The sequence below is a fragment of the Ciconia boyciana genome, chromosome 5 (genome assembly GCF_034638445.1).
Source record: "Ciconia boyciana chromosome 5, ASM3463844v1, whole genome shotgun sequence".
In the NCBI taxonomy this organism is placed as follows: Eukaryota; Metazoa; Chordata; class Aves; order Ciconiiformes; family Ciconiidae; genus Ciconia; species Ciconia boyciana.
The window spans coordinates 59,511,272-59,532,484 of record NC_132938.1 but is presented as its reverse complement, the minus strand read 5'-3'; the positions used below and the strand labels follow the sequence as shown (position 1 = coordinate 59,532,484).

The window sequence follows — 21,213 nt, the reverse complement described above, 5'->3', positions numbered from 1 at the left end:
TGATTCTCCATCCATAAAAAACACAAGAACTTCCACAAAATTAAACAACAGTTTTCCTATGCTTAAATTAAGCTACAACAGCTGTCAAAGTTTACTTTAGCATAATAAGTACTAGACCAGAGAACATATTAGGAAGACAGAAAAAAATGTTTTATAAAGAAAAAAATATTAGAAAACACTGCTTAGACAAAAGTAATACTTATAACATGCTTTTACAGTTAAGTAATTATTTTACCAAGTACAACTTTTGCTTTAAAAGTTTTCCAGAACTCTTTGCCGACATAGTTGAAGATCTAACTGGTAAGAGTGACAAAAAAATTGAGAAGCTACACAAACACAAGCAACCAGAGGTCCAACACCTATTTTTTCATAAAATCACTAGCACAGCCTGAACTAGAAACCTGTCTACAAAATCTGTTTAGGATTTACATTAACTCCTGGTGACGGGGCATAAAACAGGATGCTTATTAATCAGGTAGCCTATGTATTGAACCTGGGTGCCCTTTCACTCTTTTGCTTAAGATAAATTTAAATACAATGATAGCTGAAAGGCTACGGGCTTTAGCAAAGTACAGAAATTGAGAGAGAAAGATGGTAGGGAGTATGAAAACTTTATCTCTGGTAGGTTTAGGGAACAAAGTAAGCAGCCAAGGTTGCGATTGACAAAAAAAACCCCTGACATATCCTTTGACAGAACCCTTGGCATGGGATTAGGCAAAGATAATTATCTGCAGAAAATTCAGTAGGTAGCCCTAAAATAAAAAAGACAAAATACTCTCCTGGCTCTTTTAGCCTACTCTTTAGACAGTGGAGTTCAAACAGATGCTGCATCACAATAGCCAAAGCAACCTATATATCCCAAAGTGGAATTGTTTTCTAGCTGGTAAAGTCTAATTAGACTCATAGCATTAGAAAAAAACCTGGTATCTAAAATTAGGAAGTATCCTTAGATTTAAAGAGAAGAGTTATTCAAGAGTTACTATGCGTAATTTAATACTAATACTCAAGCCTGTTGAAAGATTGAATGTGTTATCACACATGCATTCACACAAAGGGTAAGAAAGTAAAGAAACTGAAGTGATAATCTGAAATAGCAAAAATTACATACGATAGGCAAAGTATCCTAATACTTGTGCTAGGGGTGGGGGCAATAATATCACTTATGTTGATACTATTGCACCCTCCAAATATTGTCCTCTGGCTGAACAATGATAAGTGTCTTCGGCTAAAAATGCCTTCCTCCTTGGGAAAAGAGCAGCAGCAACTATTTTCTTCTAATGTTCTACTAATAATTCAACATAACAGTTGAATCAATATTATTCAAATTGATAACGTGAACCCATCACACTGTTCTTAATTATGACCTGGATGTCATCACTGTTTTGCTTCATTCTTCATTACATCATTAAGAGCGCACTAAGCTATTTTCACAGTATTCTAGTTTTACGATTTAATTATTTTATTAAAACTCAGAATTATACGACACTGATTTTTTCTGCCTAGTTACAATATGAATTATAAGCTTAAAGGAAAAGTTACAAAAGTTTGCTATCCTAAATTAATACTCAAAGCCAGCACACACAAATGGGAGTACTGTATCAGCACAAGGTATGCGCTATTACTTCCATCTATCAACAAGGGTAGAAGCCTAATGTTTAATCTCAAAAACCTTTTTACACTGTTACCTTTCATATATATATAGCAAAAGACTTTTAAGTTAGAAGAAAAAAAGTTACCATCCAAGAAACTAAGGTGGTGAGAAACATCAAACTCACAAAACCAGGCTATTCTGACAAAATACAGGGAGAATCCTTGTAACCAAGAACTAACATTTCAATCAATCAGGACAAACTGCTGCTTAAAAAAAAGTAAACAAAACTTTTAAAGTTCCCTACAAAGCAAGAAGGTTAAAACTGAACTTATGTGCCTGACCACAGAGACATATCTTAGAAAGAGAAAAGCAGCAGCAGAGATTAATCTACTGTCTTAAAAAAGCACACTTACCACCTTTCAATATTTACTTTATTACCTTAATTGTAAGAGTTCCCTATATGTAAAATGAGAAACAAGGTAAACACTGTTTAATGTAATGATACAAACAGCATCTAGTTGCTTAACATAAGCAATTATCAGTCTAAGTTCAAGAGCTAGTTATCTTCGGTTAAGAGCTTAAAACCTACTGCAAATCAAAGTATTAAAAATACGGGAGTCTTGCAAGTTGTGAATATTACTTTTTTAGATACATAAAACATCTGATATTAATATAAAAAAAAAAAGACCATTTGCTGACCACTACTGAACTCCTTTTTGTTTACTATACTAATAACAGCTGGGAAATTTCTAGTTAACTGATGAAGTTTCTAGTTACATGATGACTCAGAGTGATGTCTTGTCTTAAGGGAAAAAAAGTGTCACGGGATGGAAATATGGAACAAAACTTGAGTAGGAAGAGAACAAGATACTGGTGTAAAGCTAAAGCCAACCTGCTTCCTCATCCTCCTCATCCTCTTCCTCATCATCTGAACTTGATGACAAGGGAGCTGGTGCAGAGCTAGCTTGATTATTAACATATCCACCATACTGCATGCCTGTGAAGTGGAAAGCACAAACATAAGAGTCAGACAGACCGGAAAGATGAGAAACGAAAGTCACAAATCATTGCATTAAAAGTGAGAGAAATTAGCCATTCTAGAGAAAATTCCAACATGCAAAAAGTGAAATCTACAACCCTACACTATAGAACTATAGTTTCATATATGAACTATATGAGCAGTATAGCAGAAGCAGTTTTTAGTGCGCTAGTTTGGCAAAGTATTAGTAGCACATGGAAGTTAGCAGGAAATTTTACATATATCTGTGTGCGCGTATGCACATGTATATCAGGAAGTTAAACACATACACAGACTTTCTACATATGTATTTAATATCAGTTTGTCCACTGGAATACTTTCATAAGTTAATATATAGAAATAAAGGAGTTCCCAGATAAACTCAAATTGTGTTATGAAAACATTAATATTAAACTTTTGCTTGGCACACCTGCCCCTTTTAAGACAGGAATAATTCACATTGGAATTCTGAACGCTGTCAGAAACTAATGAAATACACTGCTGCGAGAGTACATGTGAGAGTACAAACATATACCTCAGCAACACAGTCAGTTAAATTTAAGCTACGTAAAAACCCAAAGACTTGGTTAGTCTTATTTTAAAATTAGTGCCTAAATTCAGGCTCACAGACCCATATTTAAGCACCTAAATACACTATCCACTTTTAAGATCTGGTGACAATGCAACAACTGTTAACACTGTCACCTCCAAACTATAATCTATAAGGTTTTTTGGTAGTGTTTTTTTTTCTTGGGTTTTTTTTTTTTTTTAATATCAACTCTGAACATATGTGAACAATATACAAGAACCACACATACATATACCATTTTAAAACAGAGTAAAGCATGCAGCAATGGCTTATAATTAATTTCCTACATTACTCATTATTGATGCAATTTCTGCACCTCCAAGAAATCTTAAGTTTCTCTTGTCACAGGGCAGGGTTAGCAAGGATTTTAAATATGCTTGTAGTCAGGCAGAGACATCTTAAATAAATGAAAGTGACCACTGTTTCTCTCTTAGCAATCCAACGGATTGCTATAGCAAGAAAACATCCTAATTCTTCAAAACTCTTCAAAATTTTTCAGTGTCTTAAGAGTTTGGGATTTTTTTCCCCCAAAAATTGTGGCACCATTAGAGTAATGTTCTTTATTTTAACACTGTAAAGCACTACAGAAGTGTTGTATGTTATGCATAATCTGAAACCATTATGGTAATTGGTTGGTAATCCCCCCATCCACAACTTAAACTATATCAACCTTTATTTTATTTAAACTATGGGCTAAAAATGCTGTTAGTTTCATGGCTTTTTTAAAAAAGGGTTAGCAAATGAACCCAAGAGGACCACTTCAATTTCACTTAAGAAAAAACAACAGAATCAAGGTGAAGAGTATCTATTCAAACAGTGGAAGTAAAAAGAAAACAGAGCAAAACCGTATCACAACATTCTTGAGAAGCTGAACTTTCACACAGAGGTTAGTGCATGAAGAGACTGACATTATTTCACTTTAGTGCATTAATAGTCCTACAATTCCAATCAAGTTTCTCCACAATACAAATAGTCACAATGATGAAGGCAAAATCAACCCAAGTGCAACCGAGGAGTTGCAATGCTTCAGTTTCTCTATACTGCTAAACCACAAGACTGAAGTGATTCATAGTCCCATCTGTTACGAGGGCTACTGGACACACTTGATAAGGAGGACACAAGAAAACCATTCTCTGCACAAAACCAGACTACAGCCAAGGAGACTAGGTCTTTTCTCAGGCCTGGGAGAGCTACCGAGGAATAAGACAGAACCAACTGCATTATTGTGAAGGAGAAAAACCAACTTAAAATAATTAACATGAAAGTAAAAGGGAAAAAAAGTCAGGATGACAAGAAGAGATGCACTGTAACACAGAGAGCCAAAGTAAAAGAAGATGAGCATAGTGTGAGAGTGCAAAGACAGACCTCTAACAAATACCATGTACACAGATAGGAGAAGAAAGTAAGTAAATCTACCCGGAAAGGGCATGCCAATCAAAAATTCCAAGCATGGACAGATGAGAGAAAAAGACTGAATTAGTCCTTCTACTAATGCTACTTTGGAGGTTTTGGAATGCTTTTTTTGAAAAACAAACAAACTTCTACCACTAAAACTCCCCCTTTTCCACTCACTGGTCACATACATAAAGGATGCATGTGTTCAGAAAGAATACAGAAAAAGAGATTAAAAAAATATCCTAGTGACAGAGAAGTTAAGGAATCATTAACTATGTCACTATGAATCCTCTGGAGGCAGGGCTGGTTTGACTCTCACCAGCCTTATGAGTTTGTGTAGATTTTTTATTTTCATTGCCAGCAGTACTACAATTTTCTGCCTTCAGGCACTCCTGCATTGTGTTAGCACAACTGTCCAGCCACAAAAACAATCTGACAACTGATCTGGCTAAAAAATAACCTAGTTTAAAAAGTCATTCTCAGCTGAAGAAGTCTCCAATCCTGGTTCACTGCCCAGCAATGCCACTAGTAGGCCAGCACAGGGGAGAAAGCAACCGAAGGGCAGAAATGGGTGGCTGAAGACAGCAGTTCTAAGTGCCACCATGTGCCTAATCATGATTTCTGTTGTGACAACTCAGTTCCGCTTAGTATCTTTTACAGAGTTGCTAATAATGTTAAAATCTCCCACTCTTAAAACTGCAAAAGCTTGTTTTGAAATAATTATTTATTTTGAGTGAGATTACTTCATAGGTCTGGCTTAAAATGCAACCATGTAATTTAAATAGTCACAAATTTCTTGGACTGGAAATTTCTAAACCCTTCTCCCACTGTACCTGTAATATAATAATATTGCACTCTAAGGCTTTATCCCACTATATTTTACAGACACCTAGAAAGGTAGGTGGGAGAACACAAAAGGATAAACTGGGATTAGAACTCATTTGCCTATGAAATAAACCAACTGTTTAGTTATTTTAAGTACAATCACCCATACCATGAAAGACTTTAAAACATAAGGCGTATATTTTATGTGGCTTAAGTTTCATAATGGAGGCCCCACCAAAAATGGAAATGAAATAACCACAAGCAAAAATAAACTATATTCTGAAGCTCTTCAACTGGCTTTCTACCCATAGCCCTCATATTTTCAATGAATTTACTACAGCATTAAGATCTTAATATTACAAATAGTAGTTCTTACAAAATGAACCCTCCTCTTCTCCATTCTTAAACTCTTTGCTTTAAATTATTTTAATTTACTCATCAGCTCTTCTCATCAACATAAAACCTAAGGAAGTCTACAAATAACATCCAGACAGGACACACATTCTCAAAGTTCATCTCCAGGATGCTGTTTTCAAGTAAATTAGATTATCTGCATTAAATTTGTATGGATATTTATATAAGATTAAATAGGCTTTAATACATTTCAAGTTTTTGGTCCTGTTAGAACTTAGCCAAGCAAACAATTAGAATATTTTAATTCTGTATAGGAATGTCCACACAGGAGCTTAAAACAATGAAATCCACTTTAAAAATTAATTCAAACTAGTTTTCCGGAATGCCTTCAGGAAGACAACGCTACTCTATAATAATAATAATAATAAAGCAGTCTATTTAATCTCTGCATGAGAAACACACTTGGAATTCTAACAACCCAGACAAATATTCAGTAGGTGTTCTATTTTTTCAGTAGGTTAATTTCTACAAATAAAGTTATCACACTTAATTGTTGATTAAAAAAGTATTGCAAGAGTACATTATGTATTTCAGACTCCTCAAATGAAACTAAATGAGAGAGTTTGAAGTCTTCTAATGCTCATAAAAATATCATCTAAACATAGAAACATACGTGCGTGATGACATGTTCATGGATTTATTATTGATTATATTAATATAAATACAACTAGATCAATGCAAACTCCTGACAACCTATCTTTATATTCCTGACATAGGTATACTGCTGGTTTTAAAGTGTGCTCAGCTACATATTGCATTAACCTCCACTTATATGGAAGTATTTGAATTTAGTGAAGAGTTCAGCAGCCACTGCAGTGATTTGTATTTAATGTACCAACTATTCACACATTATACAGGAATCACTGCACGAACATATATATATTGCACATCAAGATAAGCACAGTTAAACAGCTAAAATCCTTTTTCTCATTAGAAACACGGTTATGTGATTTCTTTGGAAGATGAAGCAACAGGTTTTTTTAGCAAGCACATCTACAGTACAAATTCTACCCAGTATCAAAATCAACTATAAAACTGTGCAAGAACCAAGGCCAGTTCCAAAAATTGATTTATCATTTTCCTTAAAATGGTACACTGTACTTAGGACGTGATAGCAATGAAGAATTATCCTTTTGCCTGTAAGATATACAGAGCTCATTCACAAATGAGGTATTTCTTTACATTCTCCACTCCACCAGGAGAAGGAGGAAATGGAGGAAAAGGGGAAATTTAGACATTTATGTCAGAGGACTTTGAAATTTAAGAATAAAAAACATGCTGTGACAGTCACACACCATGCCTTTGAGAATTATTTTGAACACTAGACATACCACATTGTTCTGGACAAAATTAATGCCTACTTCTACCTCACACACCAAGTTCTTTTTCCATAAGAATTTAAAATTCTGAAATTACCAAGAAAAAACACAGCCAAAACAAAAAAAATCAGCATAGCAAATTAGATTTGGAATACTAGATAGAGAAATATGTAACAGTCAAGAGGCAAGTCAAATCATCGGGGCAGAATTAGCATGGCTGAAGAAGGCTCAAGACCCAACTGATTCTTTGTCAAGAGGCTACCAACATCAGAATAGGAAGGAGCTTATACAAGAACTGCTCTGTTCTCCCACAAGAACTCCTGCAGCAGCTTTCCGCTTAGGGAGCTTACATCTAGGGAATAAGAAAACAATTCTATCTGTTTGAATGTAACACTCAAACTCGCTCTGTTTCCCGGTGCTAGCACTAGCAAATTGCTAGTTTACACCCGATTTTTCAATACAGACTGATTACAAAAGCTACTTTTAAGACCTTCTTCCAAGAAGTTAAAATAGTGAGCAGCTTTTTAGAAGAATACGGGAACTACAAGAAAGGCTTTTTGAGGAAGAGACATGTAAGACTTCCAACAAGACAAACAAGCCAAAGATGACATATGGTCAAAGGAAATCAAACAGAAGAGCTAAGAGAAACTAGAACCAAGGTGGTACAAAACAAGAACACTAAGGGAGCCTGATGAGATGCAAGAGGTGTACTCCAGTCAGACAAACGCAGAAGAGCAGCAATAAAGCTTTCAGCATTCATGTGCGCATGTGGAACAGGGCAGAAGTCTGTACTGTAACTTCCCATTCCCTTTTAGTACCTTCCTGAAGGGCCGGCTCTGGTGACTGTGTAACAGAGGGTGAAGATCGTGGCTGTGAAGAAAGGCTTGGAGCAGGTGTCCTTACTGATGAGATCACAGCAGAGGAAGCAAATGTTCCAGCCCCAGGCTTGGTAAATGGAACACTCTGGCTCACAGAGTGCACAGGCTGTGAAGAATCAATGCCACCTGAAAACATCAGAAGAAAGCAAGAACACTTTGTTTGTATTTGCACAGACAATTACACAATGCAAGCAATCACATTTGATTTCACAATAACTACAAAAACAATACAGTACTTCAGAGATGCCTTCAGACAAGTATATATGGAAAAGTTGGTTGTTTTTTTAAATTAAATACCTATAGTGTTAAAACTCCATAAAAATGAACAAATTGCTCTGACAAGTACCAGCAAAAAGGAAAGCATGATGTAGTAAGATCAAGATTAAGCAGAAGCTAAACTGATCCATTTTTGATCCATCCCCACAACTCCATGCTTTCACAGGTTCCTCTTCCCAGATAAGGGGAATGCAGTCCATGTGGGACAGGCCCTGTTAATATTCCTCCCACAGGCAGGAAACCTGAAAGTCAGCTGTGTAGTAGACCAGTATTCTGTCATCCTCACAGGGCTGGCACTTTGCAGTTTTGGTATTCATGACCCATTTGAGACCCATATTCAAAGCAATCTCTTTCAATCAACCCTGAGTATTCCCCAGAACTTCTGATGTGTTTTAAACATCTGGACTAGATATAATCTGCTTTAAAAAGTCAGATTAGTGCTTTGAGAGACTTAACACAGTCCAGTTGAAATTCCTCTCAGATAAGGACAATATAACTTCAATTAAGTTAGCTTTTAAGAGGGTCGCTCTTTGTTTATAAATTGAAAAAATTCATCATATTATGATTCTTTCTAAAAAACCTGTCAGACCAAACTGTTAAAAATAAGAATAGAAAGAAAATGATTTGACCAATACTACTCAGTAAACAAACATAGAAAATAATCAAGAACAAAATTCACTCTTTGTATTTGTACAGTACTTAAGTTACAGAATTCACTAGAGGATGCACATGTAATATTAACTTTGCTTCCTCTGCACATATAGCAGTGTAGTTCACACAGTCCTTGACTTTTCCTTAAATAATGGAGCTGATATCTGAAAGGACTTTATGGGGAAGTTGAGGCTTCCTTTAGAGGGGGAAGAAGCAGAGGCAGCTTAAAATGATCCTTCTGTTTAACTAATTTACCACCAAAATTAACAGCATTCATTTTAACCACCTTAATGGAAATTTATTATGCAGTTTTCAAATATAAAGTCAAGCATACATTCTGCTTTTTCACAAGTGTTATCAAAATAAAAATATGTATTTCTCCAAAGTACATACACGCAGCACTTCCTATTGAAATGTACTTGCTATAAGCTCTGCTTCTATACATTATGTCTTGTAGACTCCCCACAGAAGCACCAGCACCTGTCAGCAGAAATGTTCTTGTTAGGGCAGCTACACAGCTTCCTCAAACAAGATATGCAAGATGACAAGGGAAGTTCTTTGCGACATTAGTGCGCTTACCCAGGTTTTGTACCACAGAGAGTTGCTTATGGGGTTATGGTATTTTCCACACTTCAAGTCAATACAGCAATGCTTGCAGCATTAAGCACTCCTGTAGAGCATGCTAAATGCTGTAATGTCACAGTGTCACATGTTCAAGGCCAAAACCCATTTACACCTGGATTCGCTGAAGATGTAATACCTTCCTGCCAAGTACTAGTATCTATTCTCAAACAAAATTTCCAAAATATCCTTCAAAATTAGATATCTCCTTTACATGTATTGTAAGAAAACATTTTTAAACTCTGAGAAAAAAATAACATAATTTTTTCTTTGTACAAAAATTCAACCTGCAAAATTACATGTTAAACTTTATTTGGTGACTCTGGAAAGTTTTCGAAAGCCATAAGTAACTAAGACCAAAGGAAACACTTGGACAAAGTTAATCTTTAAAAATACATCATTAGTAACTATCACCACATGAGACAATCTACAGTTATGGTAATTAGGCTATCTTTTTTTTTTTTTTCCCTCTAGCCAGTAAGAAGATTGCACCCTGTCATATAAGTACTGATCAATTTAGGATGGCATATTTTAGCCATCCATCAGACAAAGCTGGACTGAACACGAGTTTAGAGTACAAGTTTCCCATCAGCTTATCTAGGACAAGCCCGATCAAGCCATACAACATTCCCACCAACTGATGTCATGAGAAGCCAAGAGCTTTGTCAGGCTGCATTAAATATAAAACCCAATCTCAGTGACACAGTATTTCCTGTTTTTCACCTTCCACTCCACTAACCTTTAATGTGCACTGAAGTCTTCCTTCGTGCCTTTCAACCATGAACATTTCTTGCACTAAAAATGACCAAAAAGCCATGTACCAATAAAGTCATGTACCAATAAAGATCTACAGTTAAAAGGTATGTTACAGAAAGAATCTGCAGAGCTGTGCAAATTAGCAGTGTAATTCATAATTTTTCCTATACGCCAGCATTTAAAGTTTTTATTTGATTTCCAACTTGAGACCTACAGGTAGTAGTTAAAAAGTGTATCACCACAGTATCTTCTCAAGTTTTCAGAAGCAATGCAAGAACCATCCCTTTTGAGTTGCTACAGCTGCGATCTCAATTTCCTCCACCCTCCGCCAACATAACATGCAATTTCTACTGAGAGATTTACCACCTCCCTGCAGGTTGGTTTTCAAGAGCATCCTATCTCCCTGACTTTCTGTATCTCAGCTGCAGTCCTTCCCCTTTTTCCAACCATACCTATATTAGCAGATTTACAGGATTATAGCCTACATTCCTATCGAACTGGGGCAGCAAGGACTTTAGATCCTGATCTGACTTAAGGGGAAGTATGTGCATTAGATAAAGAAATTAAAGTGCCTCCTGCTCAAGCAGACTGCCTATGATTACAGGACAGTAGACAAGATCCAGGAAGCAAAGAAACCCGTACCATATACCTGCAGAAGGAGTTCTCTATCTCCCTCTCCTCAGGGAGGGAGGGGAGAGTCCAGTAAAATTTGGGAATCCTGGCTGACATCCACACTGACTGAAAAGCACCAAGAAAAATCAGAGTGAACTGATCTCAGCTGAAATAAGCTGGAAAAACATTAAGGAAAGCTACTGACCTAGAAAGACAAAAAGCCTAAATAATACAGTCTGTTATTTACATAGCATAACATCATTTCTGGATAGATTTGTATCAACACTGTTCTGCTGAAATAAAGAATTTGGAACTAGAAGAGGGCATTTTTTGCTAGATGAAACTAGTTTAAAGCAGCAAGCAGAAAAATCTCAAATTAAATATGTGTATTCTACTTTATTTATACTTCCTAATACAAAGAAAATTATTCTCACTGGCTGCTATTCATCAAAACAGGTCAACTTCCAGCAAAAGATGCCTCTTAAAATAGATTTCTTCTTTTCTTCTAGTGAAATTTCAGCAAGCTTCACTGAAAATACTTCAGTGGTTTCAGAGAGTGGCTGCCAAAGTTTTAGAAAAAGATTTTGTTGCAGTTCTGTGTCAGTACATGACCTACAGCAGCTCAGCAGTTTGATCTTAATAGCTTCAAAATTTTGGGGGCTTTCCAAGGCCCTACACAAATTGAATTATTTAAAAATCCAATTGTAAGTCCAATGCTTAGAACTTTCCTGATTCAAGTAGAAAACAATTCAGAAATCACCAAACTTCTGAAAAGTTTATGCGAGCCTGTTTCCCGAGCAAGTCCTGTTTAAGCACACACATTTTATTAAAAACATGGCATTCTTCTATATAAACAATGTTTCATTTTCATCACAGAGAGCTCTCAGTGTTCACTGACTGCACAAAACTGCTATTGAAAAATACATTAGGGGAGTAGTATCCTGAGTGACAGTCTTTCTAAGATTTGCTTATTTATAATTCAAGGATTGTGAGGGGTCTTCTTTTACAGCACAGCAGCAATGACAGCAAACTGTCTTACTGGCACTTTGACTAATGGTAGGATAGTGTATCAAAATTTCTTTACATGAACAGTCACAGAAAGCACACTTCGGAATTTCAGTATATCTTATATTTTTTCAAGCAATTTTGCTAAAAACTATGCACAGAACAGAGTGCAACTGTTTTCCATCATCATTTCCTTCCTGGAGAACAGCAGGGAGGATGAAATATTCAGAAAAATTCCTTCTTATGAATCATTCATCATTTCCCTAAATTCCTTGTGTGTTGCACTCAGACACTTTCCGAGGATGTACAAGAAATGGCAAATAATTTTCAAGATCCAACTCCTTTTTTTAAAGGCTGCAAACAATTAGAATACTATATATAAAATGACACCATCTGAGAACAGTAAGACTACACTGGGAAATTTAGAAAGCCTATCAGTGTCCCAAAAAGTAAATCAATTATGCCAGGACCAAACAATTATTTGCCATCTTTTATTAGCCAGGTGTTGTAGCAATTGAATTTTTAATATATTTTAGCCAAAGATGTTGAATTCTAGACTAAAAAAAAAGTCAGATATTATTGGAGGCAGTCTGTTTAGCCCCAGACTTCAAAAATGGTGTAACTCTTTAGAATTTAGTAATAAAACAACCCAGCTCTTCCTTCAGCCTAGCTACCGATTGCTACCTTTATTTGCTCTTTCCCAGTCCGTAAATACAGAAACATTTGTATGCTGAGGTTGAACCAGGATTCAGATGGAAGATAAAAAAGTTCTTCTCCAGATAAATCAGTCCCACAATCCAGTCCACTGTGCAAGGAAGCACAGGGCATACTTATCTCAGCAGCTCTACAAGCTCAGAAAGAGTTTGAATGTGGTTTAAGTAATTATGCCTGCAGTCCAGCAAACAAACCAAGTACTGCAGTATTACTGAAGTGTAACAGAAACAGTGGATCAGTGTTTATTTTCGTAGCTGCAAAGCCTGTACCTATTACACACCACTACCACAGCCAGTTCTATCATGAGCTCTTTGAAATTCAAGTGTAATATTACTACTTCTTCTTGAGGCCATGTATTAACTTAATCACTCCCTTAAGAGCAGCACTGAATGGTTCAGAAATAAGACCATCCATTGCTCACATTGCTCTTCATGGTCTGGTCAGCTCCACTGTTTCACCTTTAAAACAGCTATTCCTTAAAAAAAATATATTGTTATGAACAAATAATATATTTCAAGACATCCTCAAAGGAAATAAAATTAACAGGCATTTAAATTAAAAACTTCTGTAAATAAAACACTAACAGTCTGAACAAACAATAAGTCATTCTCATGTGACTACTGCAAATCTTACTATTCTGGAACGAAACCTGCATTCTGCCAAGACCAGCTGTAGATTCTGCGCTCAACAATCATTTTTTTTGGCCGGAGTTTTAAACCTTTAGTCCTTGAAAGAATTCATTTTTATGCTCAGCCTTGAAATGCCATTAACTTCAGAAGCTTTTTAAGGAGCTCCCTATTTTTCTTTTTTAAACAGAATTTTGTTTCATGTTTTTGAAATATTAAAGAAAATCACACAGATCATCTCAGAGACAGAATTCAAATACTAATATTCAAACTACTAAAACTGAGCTGAAGGATGACACTCCACATCCTAGTCTTGGGGGGGAAAAAAGAAATATTGAAACTAAATTCAACCTTGGTATGGATTGGATGAGCTTGATTTAAGCTTAGTTGTTTTTCCCAGGCAAAGCTTTACCATCATCAAAACCATGGTTCTTTCATAAGCCCTTGGTCTTAGAAAACCTCCGCTACAAGGACTCCTAAAACAATTCCAGTGTCAAACTATAATCTGAAATATCTGGCATAAAAAAGGAAACATTCTACAGTTCTCTTATATCCGTCTCATCAGAAAAAGAAAACCATTAATCTTGTACAGCTTACAAGACAAAACTGCATGAAGTCAGAAAATTACCGGTACAGAAAGAAAACCAGAATTTTCCTGCACATGCTACTGCTCTCTGAGGGAGAGCAAGATGTTTCAATGGGAAGGCACTCGCACATCTCTAATCTCTTCCATTCTTCCTACCAAGTGCTTGTATGAACCTACCTATGAACTTGTACTCAATTTTCCCATGAAGCAGAAGCTGCAGCTACTAGCAAGGACTGAGTGTACTTGCCCTGAACTGGCACCTTCGCAACTTCATTCTCTATAGCTACATCCATACTAAAAACATCAAGTTGTCGCTTACAAAAATCAGCTAAAACCACCAAAATTGCTCTCTCATTCAAATGCTTATCAAAAGTATTAATTAAAAAAAAAACCCAACTGCCTCCAAACCCATGTAGGCTTCTACTTTTTCTGAACTTTCTGAAGAAAAGAGTGCATGCATGTTCACTTACGTAAAATTTAAAGAATCAACACAGATCATGACTTAAAAAAATTCTCTAGCCAGAAAAGGAAAAAAGTACCTTTATGATTAATAGACATATTTCAGAAATTACACATTCCTTCAAAACTGCATTAAAAAATGCCCTTCCAAGGCCACTTACATAAAAAAAAAAACAATTAACTAAAACCAACCCCCAAATAGTGTCTTTTTCTGCATCTCTTAATAGAAACATGTCAGTGATATGATTAGCTGCTATTCAGAGGACTGTGGTAACCAAATGAGAAAAGCTTCAAGAATGAATAAGGACAGAATTCAAAATCACAATACAGAATTTCACGTAGTGAACAAGTACAAACTGACAAAAGCACATGATTTCTGATCTTTCCCAGACACATCTGGAAGTTCACTAACCTTCAAATAATACCATACCTGTATTTATTTGGTTGTTTCCTTTAGCAACCGATGCAGTAAGATTCCTGCTGAGGTTGTCTTGAACAGACTGAGCAGATGAAATAGTTGATAATGTTGAATTATATCCCACGGGAACATGCTGTTGAAGTGAATGAGGTACTGATATACTCTGGCTAGAAAACGTGTTTGTCTCTTTGAACTGTCCAACAGCAGGTAGGCTCTGAGAGGTAAATGCCTGCCCATACACACTGCCAGCAGCTGCAGGATAGGAAACATTAGGATACACGGCACTAGAAACCACGGGCATGGTGTAGTGATCAGAATTAAGGGGAAATCCCTGAGATGCAACTGAAGAGCTGACAGAAGTGCTGTAGTGATTACCAAATGCTGAATATGATTGCTGAGCACTCGTATGCAAGTAGGATGCAGATGATATTGCTCCTTGAATAAGTCCTTCAGCTGACCCCACTGTATGGGGAGGAGTTTTGTTGTACAACTGCTGTGATTCCTGTGTATTCAACACATTGGTACCCACAGAAGGTGTCATAACATTTTGTGCTGGTGCTGAATAGTAAGTAGTGTAGTAACTGCCTCTATACTGATTATCCAAATGTGAAGCAGCAGCTTTACTGGGCACTTGGGAATAGTGTCCTGAGGGCGCACTATAGTTTGGAGGATGCGAGCCATAGCCAGAGGGGAACTGCATCCGACTCTGCACAGGACCTGAAATGAAGAGAAAATGTCACATGTATTAAAGGTGCATGCGCTAGTAATGCCAATCAAGTCTGTACTTACTCTAACAAACAATTGGTTTCTTCTTGTTTTCTGTCACTATTTTTGAGGTCTATTTCCATCAGCAGAAAGAGAACAAACCAAGTATTATGCATGCGAAATACAGTATTTGAAGTAATTTGCAAATACACATAGAAGTAACAGAAAAATTGATTGCTTCCATTATTGAAAGAGGTTTCCATGCCAAGATTGTATGCCTCACATTGGTACTTTGAATATTTTTAAGAGTTTTTAGGAGGTTAATATTTAAACAAATAGTGAGCAACAATAAGCACCAAACTGATGTTTCTAAGTGTCTGAATACAACAGTATATCTTAAAGAAACTGACTGAATATGGTAAATGAAGAGCTACAGTCAAACCAATATGTCAATATATGAAAATGCAGGTACTCTTCTTTACAAAACCTCAACATGGTGACCAAGATAAAGTGTTGCAGGGCGATTATTTTTGTCTTCTGTGTTCTTTTGTATTGTGCTTTTATGAAAACTAACATTTTGATGAAACTACAGAGTATCTGACAAGGCACTTCATTTCTGTTTACTGCCTGATACATACATCAGGTATAAGAGACGTTGATATCGGAGAAATTGACCTCTGCTGTCACTGCAACTGGCTCTGCAACATTAGAGGTTAATTACATACTGGCCCAGCAAGGGTCAAACAAGTATTTGTTTGCTAGAGACTGAATGTTAACTCTGTCCAACCTGTTTTTTTTCAATGACAACTGATCAACGGTAAATCTGAAAGTTCTTCCTCAAGTTCTTTTCCTGAACCCTATTTTTATTTTCTAGTCAACCACAAATGCATTTCCCTGGATAACTTCCTTTCTTAAAATTACCACACCCTACTGCTTACATCACGCAGAATGACTATAGTGTTATTTCCCAGCCCCCAGTGAACAGAAACATAAGCACAGCACTAGGGCACTCACAAATTAAACAGCAGCCATTATGATAATGAATTGTTGATTTCCCCCCTTATATTTACAATGATTACAAAATGTAAGTATTACTTCTCTTGTCTTGAAATTCTGAAAAGTCACTGTTCTCCAAGTAACATCCAGATGTTCTATGATGAACTTGCAAGGCAATTTTAATAATGAATTTGTTAACGGAATCCTGTAAGCAAGGAACATACTGTCCAAAATTGCTTTCTGATAAAATTAAAAATGCCTTTTCATAACTGACAACCCAGAAAGTTGAGTAGAAGAGAAAGTAGCTTGGACTGCTGGGTCAAAAGACAGAAAGGCACTTTGGGAGAGAGCATAAGGAGCTTAAAAAAAATTACAGCCTGAGTTTTGAGGAGAGTATGTAACTATGCTTCTGATTCACTATCTTCTTGAAAAAGTGTGAGCTGCTTCATAGAGCTCTGTAGTTTATTCTCCTTTAAAGGAAAATGATTTTGAGTTAGCAAGTCATTAACAGCTACATGAACTTTGTCAGACTTTCAACCTGCTTTTTAAAGTCTGAAAGAGCAAACTCAAAAACACACCAATAACTTATGTCTGTCAAGGCTTATTGCTTTAAGCGGTTATATCACTTAAGATGGCAAGAAAAGATGATTTCTCTGAAGAGTTTGTGCATTTGTTCTACTAAAATATGCAGAATAAACTAACTGTGCAGGTATAATTTAGAAACTGGTTTAGGAGCACCTGACTTCTAAATAAAAGGTTGCACATCAAATCATCTACTGCAATGTCTTGCAGTATCTAGCTCTGGTTTGGAAACACACACCATAAATAAAGACAGATTAAATTACTGATACAAGATATCAGTCTCTACATTATAGAATGCCCAAGTCATCTTTTTCACATTTTTAAGCAGAAACACCTATAAAACTATACATGAGCACACAAGAGTATAAATCCCATGAAGGTCTCACTAAGAGAGACATGCTTGTCATTTGAAAAATTATATTTTTGATTTCAAACTCCTGATCCTTTACAAGCAAGTTTTACAATTACAGATGAAAGATTACTCCCATTATCTGACGTTTTTTGTCCACTTTATAATAAAGAATGTGAGTAGAAAGTAATTTTTGTACTGCAATTAGTAACTGAAGCTACTAATGATGACTAGATAATTGGACAGTTTTCAACACTGGAAATCTGGGTACATCTTCAATGTCATTTTGAAATCTGGTTAATTACACAATCTGTCCTGATGTCTCAGGTACTCTACCTTCCTCCCAAAACACGTGACAAATCTCTCAAAAAAAAAGACTCCATGAGAGGAGTTGAAAACCTTAACTGCACACAGAAGGTGTACTGCTAAAATGCCACCTCTATAATGAAAGCAGTGAACCCCTCCTTCTACAGACAACTTAATACTTTATAATATTATAATGTATAACTACACAGACATTAACAGGTGAGCCCCAAAAGCCTTATAACTTTTTTTTTTTGGGGGGGGGGGGGGGGGCCACCACAAAAAAAAAAGGCAGCACTATGGCTATTCCACTATGTGAATTAGTAAAGCTTTGCTTGCTAGTGTCGTGTCTGTTTGGTTTTTATGTCCATGCATTCTCTCACCTGAATAATTTAGCCATCTGCCACATACCCTATCTACAGGTAGTCTATGTACCCTACACCACCAAGTTCCTTTCTAGCCAAGAACACCTGGTAATTTTCTGTTAACTTTTAACAGCCCTTTACCCACGTGCAGAGAAGACTCACCACAGCTCCCTCACATGTCCCTTATGGGATAGACTGGGGCAGCACTACTGTGCCTTGTTAACTGCCAGCAAACAAGCCAGCAAAATCAAGCCACTGCTGAGCTCTCACAACAGCTCAGTCCTGGAATTAATGTCTAGCACCTTCATTCACCCAGCTTCCCATTTTCACAAAATATTCAGGGATTTCATATCTCTCAGACCTGTATCCTCTTGATCAAATTTAATGAAACCATCCAAAAGATCCAAAGTCTGAGAAGGGATGGAAAACAAGGCTAAATAATGTCATAATGAAAATTATGGTCCCAAAACGCTAGTAGAGATACCAATGGTAACCTTACAAACCAGTTGTAGACAACATCAGACAAAAATCTTCTGGAGAACCATGGTGAGTCAATACAATTATCCTCTCAGCATTACATTTCAATACATTAAATTGTTAGCACTGAAGTCCTCCATCACTACTGGAAAGATACATCATCTTTCAGTACTGATTTAACAAGCAACATTTTATTATGCTGAAATTAGGAAGGTCATTTTCCACTTAGATACAAAGCCACCTGTAAGACTACTACAATAAAAGCTTCTTGAACTTGCAAGAGTTTATTCAGAAGAATTGTATTTTAAAGCCCCAGACTTATGAACAACATCCCAAACAAGGGCTTCTTTGTTTTTTTAAACACTTAATTTCAGCATAGGATCAAACTGAGAGCACTGTAAGAGACAAGAAAAAAATTAATAAAATACAAACAAGAAGTTAATTTTAAAAAACCCCATAAAACAACTAAATTATAGTAAAATTAAGTCTCCAAGGGTCTCAAATGGACTTGGTCATTGGACCAGGCAAAACTTATTAAAAACAAAGCAGAACATCCTTTTTAATATCACTGTATGTGCAACAGGTTGCTTGCTTTCTGCAAAAAACAGCTACTCTTTCATCAGATGCCAGTAACTTCAAAGTTTTACCTGAAAAATCCACATTTTATGAAATTAAAACACAGAGCACTCTAAACATCTGAAAGGATGCACTAGTGTTTTCTTTCAGTCAACATAGAAATAGCTGTATTCACTTAAGTATCTTACATTTAAACTCCATTATACTGACGTAAAACTAGATTTCAAAAGCAATGACAATCTTCTTTGTGAAATTTAGTTTCTATTGGACAGAATGGAAACTTCCAGTACAGTCTTTTTCTGTTACTATTCCCCTCTACTCCCCCTCCTATTACTATTTAAAAAAAAAGAAGCCTCAAATCCTGTAACTTCAGAAGATTAGCACTAAAAGACGACATATAGACTAATCTAAAAATTCTGGAATGCTATTGTACATCACACAAAGTGTCAAATTCAGAGTTCTTGCCTACAAATTATCAAATATCCGTCACTGTAAGATATCTTAAGGAACAGAGGAACCAGAGTTAAGTTGAGTAGTCAGCAAGTTATACAATAAAAAGTCAAGACTATCACTGAACAGTGTATAAATTTCTCAGCATTAAAGAAAAAGTGTTTCACAGAAAATAAATGGTCTACTACAAGCTGTTTTTAAGAATATTAGCAGCAACATGGAGTTAAGTAATTAAAATAACAAAAAGTAACGATGCTCGTTAAAATTACGGTTTCATTCAGTTAAAAAACCAAGGAGAACGTATGATGTCAGTTCCTATTTGTTTCTGTGAAACACAATTCCAGGTTACTGATGCTGTAGTAGCTGTGTCCTGATAATGACATGTTTTTTTATTGAAAGCCATACAAGTTGGCATTTTCTGAATAATTTTGGCAAAACTCAGCATTACAATACTAACGTTTGGACACATCTGAGGCATTAGTATCTCCCTAAAATCTACCATTTAAGTACCCTCCTTTTCAGTCACTTCAGTGACTTTTGCATTACCTGCAAACTGACTCAAAACCTACTTTATAGGCACGCAAGTGCTTTTTGCCTAACTACCCCTTTGGACATGAGAAATATTCATGAGTAAAAAATTTTGTAGGTCGTTACCCTGCATACTGATCTGTGCGGAAAAAACGCCTGTGCACAAAATAGCCTGACTACAAAACAAAGGGTTTCACAGTAGGAGCTAAAACTCTATGGAAGCAAGAGGCCCAATTTAGATACTAAACCATCATTAGGTGGGGACGAAGATCATACAGGCATTCTGCAAAGTTAAGGAGGTGTATTAATAAAGAACTGATTTTATAGCGCACCCATTTAAAAATGAGGAACTGCACGCTAATTATTTTAGTTCATAGTACAGTTAGTCTCACTACCTCTCCATCCGAAAAGCAAGTCAGTAGTTTGTGACTTCGAACTATTTCACCTTTGTTTTTCAGTGACCCACATTTCACTGGTCCAATCTTGTTTATTCAACTCAAAACCCAAGATCCAGTTGTGTGAACGCCTATCCACCTACTACTTTTAAGTTCGTAAACAGTTATGAAGTAAGCACTCTCATCTACAATACGTGGTTTTCTGCCCGTACTCGTGCACGACTGCCAGAGCCGAGGCCTGGAGGTGCCTTGGCCTCCGGAGCATTGCCGAAACGCCACAAAGCGAGCGCCACAAAAGCCAGCAGACCCAAATTCGCGAGAAGGAAGTGGATACCGTGTCCCTCGCTCCTCTAGCGAGGCTGGGAGAGGCTGCGCCTTCTTTAAAGTTAACTCCGCATGCAGCGGCGGGGGCCCGGGGAGGACGCGCCTTTCCCAAGCGGCTCCGGCGGGTTCTGCTGTCTTTCAGAGAAAGGGCTTCCTTCCTTACGTGCCGGCTCCGCCGCGGCCCACCGGGCCCTCTGCCGGACCCGCGCCCACGCCGCCCCCCACAGCGGCCGCCTCGGCGCCCCGCGCCTCCCGCCACCCCAGGAGGAGGGAAAAACGAGCAGCCCCCCCGGCACCCCCCGCCCCCGGACCCGCAGGGCCCCCAAGTGAGGCAGCAGCGCAGCTCGCCCCGGGAACCCCGCGGGCGGCCTCTCCCCGCCGCCGCCAGCGCTAGGCCCCGCGCGGGCCGC

At 37.1% G+C, this 21,213-nt stretch overlaps 1 protein-coding gene across 5 annotated transcripts in view; it reads right to left on the bottom strand.

The window, feature by feature from the left end:
• The window catches only part of SEC24B (SEC24 homolog B, COPII coat complex component), a 52,344-nt gene that overhangs the window by 30,804 nt on the left and 327 nt on the right, over positions 1 to 21,213 (bottom strand). For 4 of the 5 annotated variants that reach the window (XR_012042753.1, XM_072863066.1, XM_072863067.1 and 1 more), the window contains exons 2-4: positions 14,766 to 15,470; positions 7,970 to 8,155; positions 2,484 to 2,588 (exon numbers count right to left, since the gene is read on the bottom strand). Coding sequence is in view for 4 of the 5 variants with exons in the window: in XM_072863066.1 (XP_072719167.1) it covers positions 2,484 to 2,588; positions 7,970 to 8,155; positions 14,766 to 15,470 (996 nt within the window). In the remaining variant the exon portion in view is untranslated. The remainder of the gene's footprint in view (positions 1 to 2,483; positions 2,589 to 7,969; positions 8,156 to 14,765; positions 15,471 to 21,213) is intronic. The other variant, XM_072863069.1, reaches the window with a different exon arrangement.